At 72.0% G+C, this 14,043-nt stretch overlaps 4 protein-coding genes across 4 annotated transcripts in view; 3 read left to right on the top strand and 1 right to left on the bottom strand.

Moving 5' to 3' along the window:
* AURANDRAFT_60797 (hypothetical protein) overlaps positions 1–1,938 on the top strand; it is a gene marked incomplete at both ends in the record, with an annotated part of 2,289 nt that extends 351 nt beyond the window's left edge. Inside the window, one exon of the mRNA XM_009034348.1 lies at positions 61–1,938. Coding sequence (XP_009032596.1) covers positions 61–1,938 — 1,878 coding nt within the window. The remainder of the gene's footprint in view (positions 1–60) is intronic.
* A 1,981-nt stretch (positions 1,939–3,919) lies between these two features.
* On the top strand, positions 3,920–8,335 carry AURANDRAFT_60796 (hypothetical protein; the record flags this gene model as incomplete). The annotated part of the gene is made up of 5 exons (XM_009034349.1): positions 3,920–4,660; positions 4,869–5,482; positions 5,671–6,597; positions 7,185–7,956; positions 8,021–8,335. 5 exons carry the CDS (start codon positions 3,920–3,922, stop codon positions 8,333–8,335), a joined length of 3,369 nt encoding a protein of 1,122 aa, XP_009032597.1.
* Positions 8,336–9,200: 865 nt separating this feature from the next.
* On the top strand, positions 9,201–9,371 carry AURANDRAFT_9186 (hypothetical protein; the record flags this gene model as incomplete). Its single annotated transcript, XM_009033898.1, has 1 exon — positions 9,201–9,371. A coding segment is annotated over one exon (171 nt), but the record flags the coding sequence as incomplete, so codon positions are not given.
* A 2,897-nt stretch (positions 9,372–12,268) lies between these two features.
* AURANDRAFT_60794 (hypothetical protein) overlaps positions 12,269–14,043 on the bottom strand; it is a gene marked incomplete at both ends in the record, with an annotated part of 4,131 nt that continues 2,356 nt past the window's right edge. The window contains 2 exons of the mRNA XM_009034149.1: positions 12,269–13,051; positions 13,241–14,023. Coding sequence (XP_009032397.1) covers positions 12,269–13,051; positions 13,241–14,023 — 1,566 coding nt within the window. The remainder of the gene's footprint in view (positions 13,052–13,240; positions 14,024–14,043) is intronic.

Here is a 14,043-nt window from a genome sequence, read left to right as displayed (position 1 = left end):
GGCTTCAACACGTCCGCGGGCCTCAACACGCTCAAGTGGGGCAACTCCCTGCGCGGCAAGGGCATCAACTACACGATCACGTCCGCGTCGAAGTCGCAGCTGAGCCTCGCGCTGACGCCCGGCTCCAAGTGGCGCCTCAACCCGGCGAACCTGCCGGGCAATTTGGTGCTCATGGCCGTCAACGCCGGCGCGGGCCTCGTGCCCGTGGGCCCCACGGAGATGAAGAAGGGCCGCGTCGTCGCCACCGTCTTCGAGAACCCGTCGATCGCGCCGAACCCGAACAAGGTCGTCTACCAGACGCACACGCACGAGCTCTGGATCACGGGCACGGGCTTCACGCGCGGCGCCTACTCGACGCGCGTCGACTTCGACCCGCCCCTCCTCTTCGGCGTCGACTACGTCATGATGGTCTTCAACCGGACGCACGCGCTCGTGTCCTTGATGGACGGCCGCAAGTGGGCGCCGGGCACGGGCATCCTGCGTGTCATCGGCATCGACACGGGCGCCGGCGCCTACAAGGACTTCAAGCCCGTCGCCGTCGCGCACGTCGCCGTCGACGCGGACGACCACCCGAGCGGCCTGACCGTGACGCGGACGGCGTCGCAGATCCTCTACCAGACCGCGGCGATCCGCAAGCTGCTCATCCAGGGCTCGAACTTCTGCGCGTCGCCCGAGCTCACGTTCCAGCCGCCCCTGGCGCTCAACAGCGACTACAAGATCACGCGCGCGCAGGCGGGCCAGCTCACGCTGAGCCTCCAGAAGCACAAGAAGTGGCGCTACGAGGCCGGGCCCCTCTACCTCACGGCGCTCAAGTGCGGCAGCGACGCCATCGAGCTCGCCTACGGCCAGGGCATCGTCGTGGCCACGGTCCTCGCGGACCCGACCATCGAGATGAGCGAGCGGAAGATCTACGCGACGCACACGAAGCGATTGATCGTCCAGGGCAGCGGCTTCAGCCTCGACGGCACGGAGCTCACGCTGCGGCCGACGAGCCGCGCGTCCTACGAGGTCGAGTCCGTGGAGATGGCCGAGATGGTGCTGCTGCTGAAGGACGGCAAGTCCTGGGCGCCGCTCGGCGAGTCGTCGAGCCCCGTGAGCGTCTACGTGACCAAGGTCGACACGGGCGCGGGCGAGGTCGTCATGGAGGACGACGGCGCCGTCATCGCCCGCGTCTACCCGGACCCGTCGGGCGCCGTCTGCGACGACTCCTGCGAGTGGGCCCTCGACGGCGTCTGCGACGACGGGAGCAGCCAGGGCCGGACGTGGTTCGACGACGACTACGGCGGCTTCTACGCCTACGACGACGACTACTACGGCGGCTACGGCTACTACTACTACGACGACGACGACGACTTCCTCGCGCCCGTCTGCGAGGCGGGCACGGACTGCACGGACTGCGGCGGCCTCGACCCCGAGGCGCCGAGCGGCGTCGACTGCTCGAACGCGTGCCAGTGGGCCAACGACGGCTACTGCGACGACACGCGGACGTCGGGGCTCTGCGACCTGGGCACGGACTGCCACGACTGCGGGCCCGCGTCCGAGGGCAACTTCACGACCTGGGACGACGACGGCTGGTGGGACGACGACGAGAACTACTGGGACGACGACTACGACTTCGAGAACTACGACGCGCTCGACGACGAGCCCCACGTCGCCTTCATCAAGTCCACGCCCAACCCGAAGACGAAGAAGAGCGACATGCAGGAGTCCAAGGGCGTCGGCGGCATCTTCATGATGCTCCTCGAGGGCGTCGTCGTCGGCATCGGCTGCGTCATGTGCGCCGTGGGCAGCTGGTTCGCGCACAAGTTCTACAAGGGCGACAAGCTCCCCTTCGAGCTCCTGGCGCCGCCGTCCGCCGAGGACGAGCTCGAGATGGCCAAGTCCGCCGGCCGCGCGGCCGTCCCCATCACGCCGGACGTCGCCTACACGGGCAAGTAGGCCGCCGCGCCAAAAAAAGCACCGCGCGCGCGCGCCCCACCGCCAGCGGCCGCGCCCCTCCCCCCGCGTCCTCCCCGCCCCCGCATGAAACTTCCGCTACCGAGGCACGACGCCCGCGGCTCGTCTTAGCGCCCCCAGCGGGGCCAGGCCGCGACGCGCGGCGGCCGCCGCGCCGCGACATCGGCCGCGTCGTGGTCGTAGAGGAAGACGGCGAGGACGTAGCGCCGGCCCCGCGTGATCGGCGCGGCCGCGTGGCGGAGCCGGCTCGCGAAGACGACGACCTCGCCGACGTCGGGCCGCACGACGCCGCCGGCCGCGGGCCGCGGCGGCGCGGCGCGCGTGAGCGGCGGCGCGAGCGCGTCGTTGGGCACGGCCGGCGGCGCGCGGCGCGCGGTGCCGTCCGCCGCCTCGAAGCGCGTGCCGCCACCGTCGTAGTCCCCCAGGCCGTTGAGCGCGACGGTCAGCGAGACGTGGGCCTGGTCCGCGTGGACGGGCAGGTCGACCTGGCCGCCCGCGGCGTCGTATTTCACGAGAAACGCGTCGTGCACGCGGAACCGCCGCGACTCCCCAAAGGTCCGCGCGGCGAGCGGCAGGAGCGCCGACGCCAGCAGCCCGTTGAACAGCGCCAGCGCCTCGCCGCCGAGGTCCGCCAGCGCGACGTCCGTCGTCGGCACGGCGCCGTGGCGGTCGTCGCGCCACGCGTCCGCAGCCTCGGCGAGCGCGACGAGCCGCGCGCAGTCGGCCGGTGGCGCGACGGGCGCGACGGTCGCGAAGACGAGGTCGTAGGACGGCTCCCGCATGAGCTTCCCCACGAGCGCGTCGCCCGCAAACTCGTCGGCGCCGACGCCGTGGGCCTCGGGCCGCCGCACGCCGTGCGCGACGAGCCACGACGCCTCGGCGACGCCCGGCGCGGTCTCCGGGACGTCGCCCGCGGCGCCCCCCGCGAGCGCCGCGGCGACGGCCGCGAGCGTGGCGCCGGCGACGCGCGGGTAGTAGGCGCCGCGCTTCGCGACCTCGCGGCGCAGCGCGCCGGCCGCGTCGAACGCGCCCGGGGAAGCCGGCGCGGTCGGTGCGGCGTGCGCGTCGTTGCACACGCAGCTCGCGAGCAACCCCTTCGCGAAGGCGCGGTACGCGTCGCCGTGGCGGCAGGCGCCTAAGCGGCAGACGCCCAGGCCGTAGGACGCCTCGGCGGCGACGCTCCGCGCCGTCGCGTGCGTCGCCGCGTGCGGCGCCGCGAGGTCCGCCGCGCGCGCGCACAAGGCGGCGCCCTCGTCGTGGCGCGCGAGCTTGCCGCAGGCGACGCCGTGGCAGCCGACGAGCGCCGCGCGCGCGACGGCGGCCCTCGCGCCACTCGTGGCGCCCAGCGCGTCGAGCGCCGCCTCGCCGCGGCGGCACGCGGCGACGGCGCGCGGCGCGTCGCCGCCGTCCAAGAGCGCGGACGCGAGCGCCGCGTGGAGCTCCGCGGCGCCGACGCGGTCCGCGCAGAGCTCCGCGGCCACCCGGAGCTCCGCCGCGGCGCCGAGCGCGTCGCCGCGCGCGCTCCGGCCCAGCGCGCGGCGCCGCGCGCGCTCGCACGCGTCGCCGTCGCGCGCCAAAGTCTGCGCGTCGACGAGGTGCGGGCCCCGGTCGCGCCGCGGGAACCGCGCGCGCTTCGTCCGCTGCCGCGCGAGCCGCAGGCGCCGCGCCGCGTCCGCCGCCGCCGTCGCCGCGGCGGCGGCCTCGGCGCGCGCCGCGGATCGCTTCGTCGTCGCGCTGGCGACGGTCTCGCCGTCGGAGTCGCCGCCGTCGACGGCCGCGACGCCGCAGAGCAGCTCGAGGTCGACGTCGTCGGGCTGCCAGGCCGTCGCCGCCGCGGCGACGACGGCCGGGTCCATTTGTGCGTCTTTGCTCAAAGCTAGTGGCAAATTGCAAGGCCCATCGCTTGCGGCAAGGAGGTTGTTGAGCTTCAACTTGAAGGGAGAGCAGCCCAGCATGAAAAAATATGGTGCAATGTTGGTGGTGCGTCGCGTGGGCAGTGAGTAGCGCCGCCGCCGCCGACTACGGCGTCTGCTGGACGCGCAACGGCGTCGTGTCGCTGAACGCGACGGCGCTCGAGGGCAAGCTCGCGGGCGTCTGGCTGTCGGCGACGCTCCTGCGCCGCGGCGACCCGGCGCTGCGCACCTGCCTCGTCACGGACGCGCCGGCGGCGCTCGCGCGGCGGGCGCTCGACGCGACGAGCGCGCGCGCCGGCGAGGCGCCGGGCCTCATCGGCCTCGTCGTGGCCGCGCGCGCGTGGTCCGTCAGGAGCGGCCGCGGCGGCCGCCACGACGACGCGCGCTGGGCCTCGGCCCGGAGCGCCCTCAGCCGCGTGGCGCCGAGCGACGCCCTCGCGCGCTTCGAGAGCCGCGCGGCGCGGCTCCTGTCCTTCCTCGCGCCGCCGTTCGACACGACGCTCTTCGTCGACGACGACACGGCCTTTTGCGGCGCCGGCGTCGGCGCGTTCCTCGGCGCGCTCCACGCGTCCGAGGACCTGCGGCGCGTCGACGTCTTCCTCACGAAGGAGAAGGAGACGCACGGCGACGCGCGCGGGCCCGAGCGCGCGCTGGGCGCGTCGCCGCGGTGCGCGCCGGCGTGCTCGCGGACCACCGCCGCGGCCATGGCGCCGCGCGACGCCGCGGCCTGCGTCGTCTGCCGCATGGCCGCGGCGATGACCCCGGGCCGCGGCGCCTGCCCGGGCCTCGACGTGGACGCGCGCTGGGCGCAGGCCAGGGCAGCACAAGAGAGCGAAATTCCCAACTTCAAAGGCTCCGATCTCGGCCACTCGTTTCGGCTGATTTTTGGACGAGCGATCATCTCTGGGAACGGCCTCGAAGCGTGGATGTTTTTCCCGTAACGCGCGCGCGCGGAACACTCACGTTGAAGCGACGTTGCATCACTCTTGTGCTGCCCAGGCGCAGGCGGGTGCCATGGTCGCGCGGCGGACGAACGGGACGCGCGCGTTCGTCGGCGACTGGCTCGACGGGTTCCTCAAGTACCACCTCTACCACCCGGGCTGGCACGGCGACGCCATCGACCCGTCGACGAAGCACCCGGACCGCGTCGCGGGCCGCGAGTTCGGGAGGGACCAGCCGCCGCTCGACAAGCTCCTCGCGGCCGCGTGCGCGGCGGGCGCCGCCCGCCGCGCCTGGACGCTCGGCAAGCTGCCGGCGGCCCTGAACGTGCGCAAGGCGAACGCGCAGCCCGTGCTCGTCTGGGGCAAGCACGTGACGCTCCACACGAAGCAGCTCACGACGAACGCGCGGCCCGTCGAGTCGCGCGGCCTATCGCTCGCCGCCGACGCGTGCCGCGTCGCCACGGCCGACGCGGCCTGGCGGCTCCTGGCCATGCCCGAGTCGACGGCGTCGCGGAACCTCGCCCAGCTGCCCTGCACGGCGACGGCGGACGGGCTCCTCGGCGCCGCGCCCTACGGGACCGCGGAGAAGGGCGCGCGCCTCGTCTGGAACATGGCGGCCGAGGTCGCGGACCTGCTCCGGGAGCGGCGGGGCGGGCGATGCGTCTGGGACGGGTAAGGGTAAGGTTGCGGCTCCGTTTTGCATGGTCGCTGTAGTGCGGCCTCGGCTGCTCCACTTGCTGCGCGCGCCGAGCCACTGGGTGCAACTCGGCGGCTCTGTTTCAACTTGAAGTGACTTGAAGAGGTTGATCAATGGTTTCGCCTGGCATGAGCATGCCAACACTCCGCGTCGCCGTCGGCAGCACGAACCCGGTCAAGGTCGCGAGCGTCAAGGCCGCCTTCGCCAAGAGCTTCGGCGCGGCCGTCGTCACGTCGAGCCACGACGTCGCCAGCGGCGTGAGCGACCAGCCCTACGGCGACCTGGAGACGCGCACGGGCGCCCTCGAGCGCGCGGCCGCCGCGCTCCGCGCGGACGCGGACGCGGACTACGCCGTGGGCCTCGAGGGCGGCGTCGTCGACGCGGCGCAGGGCGGCCTCGAGTCCGTCGCGTGGATGGCCGTGACGCGGCGCCGCGACGGCCGCCGCAACGTCGCGCGGACGGCGTCGTTCCTGCTGCCGCCGCGCGTGACGCGGCTGCTCCGCGGCGAGGAGCCCGGCTACGACAAGATGGAACTGGGCGACGCGGACGACGTCGTCTTCTCGGACGTGGGCAGCAAGCGCAAGGGCGGCGCCATCGCCAAGGTCACGCACGGCGCGCTCGACCGGAGCGGCTACTACGAGCACGCGCTGATCTGCGCGCTCGTGCCCTTCCTCCACGACGCGACGGGACTCTACGACGACGCGGAGCCGGCGACGGTGCGCAAGAAGCGGCGCTCGTCGGCGGCGGCGTCGCCGGCGAAGAAGCCGAAGCGGGAGGCCTACGTCGCCGCGAGCGCCTGGCCCGAGGTCGGCGAGCCGTGCCGCTTCCTCTCGGGCAGCACGTGGTTCGACGGCTTCGTCGTCGAGCGCAACGCGGAAGGCGGCGTCGACATGAAGTTCGCCGACAAGAAGTACAAGGGCTACCGCGAGCGCTACGTCGCCAGCGACGACCCCGCGGACTTCATCCGCGTCAAGGGCGCGTGCCTCTCGCCCACGCCCCACCTCGGGCCCAAGTCCGACGACGAGTGCGACGACGAGGACCAGGCCGCCGCCGCGCCGGCCGCGGCCGACGACGGGAAGTGCGCCGTGATGTAAAAGCGTACATTCCCCGCCGCTTTTACATTCCCCGCGCGACGGCGCAGTATTAGAAAAAGCCCTTCGCGTGCGCGTTGTCGCGGAAGCCCGCTCGTCGCAGCGTGTGGTTGTGGCGCGAGACGGCGTCCGGGTCGAGGTTGCCGCCCGTGAACTGGCTGTGGGCGGCCTTGCCGCGCGCCGTGCCGACGGCCGTCTTCGTCCCGTCGGCGCCGTAGACGACGCGCGACGCGCCCGCCTGCGCGCCCGACCGCCGCGGCGTCATCATGCGCAGGTAGCCGACGCGGCTCTCGAATGCGCCGACCAGCTTCGCGACCTCGCCGGCGTCGGCGACGGCCCGGTTCGCGTCCAGCTCCCAGCGGGCGGCGGCGAGGGCCTCCTCCCGCTGGCTCGCCGGCATGTCGCGGGCGACGCGGACCAGCGACCGGAACGCGCGCAGCGCCATGGTGATGTGTTAGAGTAGTTGTGTGGTGCGGCCTGGTCGCGGCGAAGACCTCGACGGCGGCGGCGGAGCTGTGCTGGAGATCGTTGCCACAGGCGCTGCCACAGCGGCGCCGCCGCGGGCGAGCTCCAGCGCCAGCTCCAGCAAGGACGCGGACCACGCCAGCGGCGTCGGCCGCTGCGGCGCCATGGTGAAGGTCAGCCCGACGTGGGTCTTCATGGTCGTCGCCTTCGCGGCGCTGGTCGTCGTGCACCACAGCAACACGCACGTGGGCCTCCTCGACGCGCGCGAGCGGCGCCACGCCGAGGAGGTGAAGCGGCTGCGCGCCATGATCGACCACGCGCAGCGCAGCGCGGACGCCGGCGGCGCGCCGGTCGCACCCGCGGACGCGCCGCCGCCGGCGCCGGCCGCCGCGGGCGACGCGGCCGCGCGGTGCGCGACGGCCGCGCCCGGCGCGCGCAAGGCCTGGCTCGCGGTCGGCCTGCCGACGGTGCCGCGGGCCGACGACGCCGACTACCTGCTCCAGACGCTCGCGTCCTTCGCCGCGGAGGTGCCGCGCGACGCGTCGGACCCGGCCCACGGGTCCGTCGTCGTCTTCGTCGTCAACACGCACGGCCCGGGCCACAAGAGATTCGACGAGGCGTCGCGGCTCTACGAGCGCGACGCGCAGTTCCGCTTCAGCGCGGCCGCGGAGGCCGCGCCGCCCAACGAGAAGCGCGACAGCGGCAGCGCGAACCGGCCGGGCTGGCGCGTGCGGAAGCAGACGCGCGACATCGTGAGCGTGCTGCGCGCCGCGGAGGGCGCCGCGGCCTACTTCCTCTTCGCCGAGGACGACATGAAGCTCTGCGGCCACGGCCTCTTCGCCGCCGAGTACGTCGTGCGGCGCGCGGAGCGCGCCTACCCGAACTTCATGGCCGTGCGCGCGTCCTTCGGAATGAACGGGAATAGCGCATTTCTCCGCCTACATGCTCGCGCACCAGGCGCGGCGGCCCCCGGACCACCTCGTCGTCGAGTGGTTCGCCGGCGAGACGGAGGAGAGCCGGGGCTACCGCGGCGACCGCCAGCATTTGGGGTTCCGGTGGAACTTCTTCGACCACATCGGCGCGCGGTCGACGCTGAGGGCGCAGACGAGCGGCAAGATGCCGGCGTGCTACGAGGAGCTCCTGGCGCCCGTCGTCTTCCCCGTGGAGGCCTACCACCCGAAGCGGTGCCCGAACCACGACTTCACGCCCTGCGGCAACCTCCGCACGCCCGCGCTCGACTTCGGCGCGATGCGCCGCTTCCGCGCGCGGTGACGGCGCGCGCCGGTAACATTGGACGTTTCGCGGGCGTGCTGGTCTTTCCTGGCATGGTGGCACGGAACAACTGCGCTATCGGTCCGCGTCGAGAGCTGCAACATGGGGTCAATGAGCCGATGATGCCTCCACGTGTTCGGCGCCGCCGGAGAGGTGGAGCAGCTTGCGCGCATCCACGGCGTCGCGACGCGCCCAACGCCACCGCGCGTCGCCGTAGCCGGGCGCCGCGGCAGTAGGAGCCTCTGAAAAAAACGCGCGCGCCGCAAAACACAAATCAGACAAAAAAACGCGGGCCGCGGGCCGCGCCGACGCCGCCGCGATGCCCATGAAGCGCACGAAGTCCTACGTCGACCTCTACCGGCGCACGTCGCCGGCGAAGCACGTGTCCCGCTTCGTCGCGTCGCTCGACGCGCGCCTCTGGTCCTACGCCGCCGGCGCGCTGGGCCTCGCGACGCTCACGGACGCGCTGCGCCACGTCGCGCGCCACGCGGTGCTGCTCCTCGCCGGCGCCGTCGGCACCGCCGCGTACCGCTACGGCCGCGACGGCCGCGGCGGCCGCGCGCGGCTCCGGGGATCCGCGCCGCCGCTGTCGGCGCTGCCGGGCGACGTGCTCTCCGTCGCCGTGGGGTACCTCGACGGCTGCGACCTGTTGCGGTGCGGCGAGGCGGGCCGCGCGCTGAGCCGCGTCTGCCTCGACGACCCCCGGCCCTGGGACATGCTCACGCGGGCCCTGCGCTCCTCCGCGCCCGCCGGCTGCGGCGCCGTCGCGCCGCGGCGCCGGGGCCACCGCCGCGCGTTCGCGTTCTTCGACGAGGCGACGTCCTTGGCCGAGCGGCTCGCGGCCGCGGCGCCGCCGGGGCGCGCGTGGCTCGCCATCGACGGCCGCGCCGTCGACGTGACGGACTTCGCGGACCAGCACCCCGGCGGCGGCGAGCTGCTCCTCGAGTTCGCGGGCAGGGACGCGAGCCACGCGTACGCCTCGTACCCGCACAGCTTCTTCGCGCGGGACCTGCTCGACCGCTTCGTCGCCTTCGACCCGAGCGCCGTCGTCGGCGTGCGGCGCCACGCGCGGCGCGGCAACGGCGACGGCGGCGCCGCGCTCGCGACGATGGCCAAGTTCGGCGTCGTCGCGGGCCGGCTCCGGCGGAGCGGCGCCGGCTAAAAAACGGTTACGTCGCGCGGGGAGTAGTGGGGACGCGGTAGTCCGCCTCCACGGAGCCGATGATGTCGAAGTGGTGTTCCGGTTGCCACTTCGAGACGGTACCCGGGGCCTTGTCAAAGACGACCGCGACGCGGTCGGGTTTGCCACCGTCCTCGACGAAGGTCCCGCACGCGCCGATGACGGTGCCGAGGTCACCGACGAAGATCGGGATGACACTAGCCTGGCTGTTGACTTTCGCCTTGACGCGGTCGTACTTCTTGCACCTGCTGTGGGTCACGAGGGGCGCGTGCTCGAGCTTGTTGCTGTCGCAGTCGCGGGCGGAGCCGGCGAAGTCGACGCGGAGCCAGCCGTCGTCGCGCTTCTCGGGGTCAAAGGCGAGGCCGACAATGACGCCCACACGGCCCCTGGTCGAACGCGCTCGGCTCGTGACCTTGTCCCCCTTGGCGAGAGACCGAACGTAGGGCGGGTAGGAGAGATCAAAGTACGAGAAGCTGTAACGCGGGCAGACGTCCTCGTCATCGATGTCGAATTCGACACAGACGCGCCTTCTGTCGTCGGAATTCCGGAATTTGGTGCCGGGTCCGACAACGACGGCGCGCATACCAGCCTTGATTTCTTTAAAATTCAGATTCGAGACGACGATTTCGCCCTTGGCGATGAGGCTCTGCTCGAGCAATGGCGCATGAACGAGCTCAGAGATGACGGAGCACTGGACCTCGCCGCCGATCGCGCCGACGGCGACGACGACCTTGCTCGAGTCGTCCGGGTCGAACCCTCTCCGCATGATTGTACCACGCGCGCCGCAGGCCGCGGCGCCGACCTCTTTCGTCAGGAGGACCTCGTCGCCGACGACGAAGCCGCTATTCGGGAAGACGTCGAGGCGGTGGCACTGGTGGCCCGGCGAGAACTGGAATTTCTTGCCGTCAAAGTTGATATCAACGCGGTACCCGACGTCCTTGTCCTTGACCGGGCGCATGAGCACCGTTCCGAGGTCGCCCCTTTTGACCTCGTTGAAGGAAATGCACGACATGACGAGGTCGCCGGGCCGGAAGTCGTAGACGAGGGGTAGCTCGAGGGCCGCCGCCGTCTCCTCGTCGGTCGCCTGCGACGTCGCCGGCGCCGCGGCCACCTGGTCCGGCGGCGCGGCCGGCGCGGCCGCGCCCGACTCGCCCGACGCCGCGGCCGCGGGCGCCGGGGTCGCGGCGCCCGGTCCGGGCCCGCCGAGGATGGCCTCGTGGAGGCGGACCTCGACGAGTCCGGCCGCCGCGAAGCGCTCCGCCGCCTCCGGGAAATGCACCACGGGCCGGGGCAGGCCGGCGACGATGCCGCGGGCCTTGGCGCAGCCGTAGGCGGCGAGCCGGTGCAGGCTGAACGCGACGTAGTCCGAGTTCGCGCGGAATCGCGCGTCGACGCCGTAGAGCCGCGCGAGCGTGTAGCGCCGGAGCTGCTTTAGCGAGCCGTCGCCGCTCCAGGCGGGGCACGCGGCGATGGCGGGGCCGCACCGCCCCAGGGAATCGTCCGTAAACAGCGGCTGGAACGCGAGCGCCTCGAGGAGGCGGTAGGAGAAGGGCACCTTCGCGCCGCGGCTTATAGAGCTCTTCGCGAAGCGGCCCGCGATGCTGTTCGGCCCCGCGCTCAGGTCCGGCGTGGCGTAGAGCGTGATGACGCAGAGCTGGCGCACCGCGAGCTGGTCCCGGAGCGCCTCGCGGGGGTCGGCGAGCAGCTTCATGTCCGCGGCGTGATCGTCGGCCTTCAGCGGTAGGGCGTGGAAGCGGTCGTGGCGCGCGAGGTAGGCGTCGACGTCGACGTCGCCGCGGAGCTGGTGCGTGCAGGCGAGGCAGGCGCTCGTCTTCTGGTACCCCGAGCTAAACGCCACACGCGAACGAAAGAGAGGGTTCACTCGATTCATGACTCGAAAGAAAGGCTCGACGGGCTTGGGGATACCGACTCGCGGATTGGGAACGAGGTACAGTCCCAGCTGCTCTTTCCGCCGGTTCCACGGATCGTCCGACGGCGTGTGGAGCAAAATCCCGCAGCAAAAGCACACCGCGGAGCACTCGTCAAAGACCTTGACGGAAATCCAACGGACTCCCTCCCGCGCCGCGCCGTCGTCGTTGGGGATCTGGAAGTCCCAGTCCTCAAACAACGCGCCGCATCGAGACAACGACTGACAGTCGACGCGATGGTCTTTCCACGCGGCCTTCTGGCAGTCGCGCGAGCAGAAGACGACGCCGAGGCAGCCGGAGCAGCGAGTCTCGGCGCCGGGCTTCCCGCACGCGGCGCAAGCCGCGAGGCGGTACGGGTCCGATAACGGCGCGGCCGAGGGCGGCGCGGCGACCGCGGTGCGTCTCGCGTCTACGAGCTCGCACCGACGTTCCGTCCGTCCGCGCGAGGGGATCTCGCCGCCGCTCTTCTTCTCTTCCGCAGATGTCTTCCTGCGGGGGATTCGGGGTCAAGCGGCGGTCGGGGATGGTGGGCGCGAATCAAGGGGTGGACGCAGGTGTGCGCATCATTTGACGTAACCGGTCGCTGATAAAATTAGGGAAGTCATCATCATCAGCCATCGTAAGCACTCGAGAGAGAGATGCCCGAGCCTGAGGCAATCTTACACGCAACCCACCCAGGCTACCTGTGAAGCGCACCTAGGCGCACGCCTCGTCGTCCTTGAGGCAGAGAGGTGCCAGGGGCGCGGGTATCGCGGGTCCCGAGCCTGAGGCAATTTTACGCGCCAAGGCCCCGCAGAGCGTCCACAGGCTACCTGTGAAGCGCGCCTAGGCGCACGCCTCGTCGTCCTTGAGGCAGTAGAGGTGCCAGGCGCCCGGGGCGAGCGTGTCCCCGAGGGAGACCGCGTGGCCGTCGGACGACGACGGCGCGCACGCGCGCGAGTTGTAGAGCCGCGTCGCGGAGCCGCCGGCCCAGCCGTCGAAGTCGAGGGACACGTCGTGGGCGCGCGTCTCGTTCGTGTTGACGACCGCGAGGATGGTCGAGCAGTTCAGGGCGCCGCGATCGGGCACGGCCCAGGCCCGCGCGCGGATCTCCGCGGGGAAGGCGCGGACGGCCGGGTGCTCGGTGCCGAAAGGCGTCGCGAGCGCCGGTCGCAGATAGGCGACGTGCTCCGCGAAGACGGCCTGCTGCTCCGCGAGCTGCCAGGCGTCGGAGGCCGTGCTTTCCCCGGGGTAGACCGGCCCGTCGTACTCCGCCTCCGTGTAGATGAAGTTCAGATCGCTATACATGCCCGCGTCGATCACGCCGAGCCACATGGACGCCAGGTGCGCGTCGGGCGTCCCCTTCCACGCGAAGGCCCCCGGGCAGTTGTAGACGGGCTCGAAGGCCGCGCCGTTTCGGAACCATCCGTCGCCCCCGACGCCGCCGGCCCAGGCGCCCGTGCCGGCGTGCGCCGCGAGCGTGCCCCCATAGTTCTCCTGCATCACGACGTCGAGGGACAACTGCAGGGCCGGCTGCGTCGCCACGGGCAGGACGCGGTCGCCGTCGTCCTGCTCCGACTTGAGCCAGCTCGGCGCCTGGTCCGTGAACATCCACGTGTTGCCGCAGTCCTACGGAAAGACGGTTTCGGGAGAGCGGCGCGCGTCAGCGGGGGGTCGACGCATGATAAAAACGTCCTCGGGTCAAAGTGAAGGTTTTGCCGGTCTGTCTTCATCGGCCGGAGCCGTGGATCAGGCCAAGCGCGGTGTGGTCTCGTCACCGGACGCGCGCGCGGGAAGAAAAGGGACGCCGGGCCACACCGAAGCGCCGATGGTCGGGTGGTAGGGGTCCACGTCCTTCATTACCGCGTAGACCTGGGCCTGGAGCGAGACGTCGTGGTTGTTCGAGCAGCAGTCGTCGCAGACGTAGTACCCCAACAACGCCGGATGCTCCCTCACCAATTCGACGCTCGCCCGCAACGCCTCGAGCTTGTCCGAATCGTCGAAGGGCCCGCCGTGGTTGATCGACACGTTGCCGCTGAGGATCGGGTAGATGACCTTGAAGCCCACGCGGTGCACGGCGTCGAGGAACGCGAGCTGGGCCTTCGGCGGGTGGGCCGAGAGGCCGTAGGGCATGCCCTGGTTGATGCCCTTGGGCGCGTTCTCGTAGACGATGACGTCCGCGAGCCGCTCGAGCGAGTCGTTCCAGGAGACGTTGCTCGTCGCCGCGACGTACCAGCCCTGGCCGATCCACGGGTCGCCGTCGACGAGCAGGCCCGCGCGCGCGTGGTCGACTTGGACGTAGCCGCCGGCGGTGGGGGGCACGGGCACGCGGTGGAAGCGGCGGCGCTTCGTAATTACGGTCTCGCCGAAGCTCAGGGTGACGATCATGTCGTTGTGGATCGGCTCCGCGGACAGCGCCGAGAAGTCGAGGTCGAGGACGACGTCGGCGTTGGCCTTGACGTCGTCCCAGCGCCACGACGCGCCGACGCAGGGCAGCTCCGCGGTCACGTTCAGAGCGTCGACGCCCGGAATCGACGACCGCACCAGGAGGTGGCCCGAAGCTTCGCCGACGTAGGGCCGCCGGTCCAGCGCGACGGAGACCTGCTCGGCGTAGGCGATTT

This window comes from Aureococcus anophagefferens (assembly GCF_000186865.1).
Source record: "Aureococcus anophagefferens unplaced genomic scaffold AURANscaffold_1, whole genome shotgun sequence".
Classification (NCBI taxonomy): domain Eukaryota; class Pelagophyceae; order Pelagomonadales; family Pelagomonadaceae; genus Aureococcus; species Aureococcus anophagefferens.
This window is presented reverse-complemented; position numbering and strand designations above follow the sequence as displayed.